Below are 809 nucleotides of genomic sequence, written 5' to 3'. Positions count from 1 at the left end.
TGTTTGTAAAATTTGTAAAAGCTTTGAGGCTTCTACAGTTTCCTTGTCCACTATTATTTGTTGTCTTCTCAACCAAAGCGATTCCTGATCTTTGAGATAATTGGTATTAATTGGCTCTTCTGGCCTCTTAGGTATCGTTGGGACAGTAGTTGCTTTGGCTTTCTGTTCTTGAGTTGAATCTGCTTTTTTCCTATCATAATTTCTTTTAGCTCCATAAACAGATTCAAATTCATTTTCGCTATGAGCCAACTGTTTTTCTTCCTCAGTAAGAATATTGAGAGGATCATCTCGTAATAATTGATCTCTAAAATCTGCTCGTTTGATCCACTTGGTATTTTCTTTAATAATATCCAAAATGAGAGGATCAGTGATTAGAGAATCTATTTCTGGTTCTTCCTTTGAAATATCCTCTGTTGGTAAAATCAATAAATTTTTGGTATCATACGCGTCTATTGATGAACTACCATTATCCACAATCCAGTTAGAAAGGTTTTCTTTTTGTAATTGTCTTTTTAGTACTAGATCTTCCATAGTATTCTCACAAATGAATCTGTAGATATATACTGGTTTTAATTGACCTATTCTAAACACTCTACAAACAGCCTCACTATCATGAGAAGGGTTCCAATTTACATCAATGAGTGCAACTCTATTTGCTCCCATTAAATTAATACCTTCACAACCGGCAAGTGTTGAAATAAGTAGAACTGTAATATTGTTAGTATTATCGTTAATCTTATCGATACAGGATTGTCTTTGATCAAATGGAGTACTTCCATCAAATCGCATAAAATTAAGTTGACCTTTTG

General features: G+C 33.3%; 1 protein-coding gene across 1 annotated transcript in view; it reads right to left on the bottom strand.

The window, feature by feature from the left end:
* The window catches only part of NAEGRDRAFT_76853 (uncharacterized protein), a gene marked incomplete at both ends in the record, with an annotated part of 2,668 nt that extends 1,879 nt beyond the window's left edge, over positions 1-789 (bottom strand). Inside the window, one exon of the mRNA XM_002668189.1 lies at positions 37-789. Within this exon, the coding sequence (XP_002668235.1) occupies positions 37-789 (753 nt within the window). The remainder of the gene's footprint in view (positions 1-36) is intronic.
* Positions 790-809: the final 20 nt, after the last annotated feature.

The sequence above is a fragment of the Naegleria gruberi genome (genome assembly GCF_000004985.1).
Source record: "Naegleria gruberi genomic scaffold NAEGRscaffold_509, whole genome shotgun sequence".
Taxonomy (NCBI): Eukaryota; Heterolobosea; class Eutetramitea; order Acrasida; family Naegleriidae; genus Naegleria; species Naegleria gruberi.
This window is presented reverse-complemented; position numbering and strand designations above follow the sequence as displayed.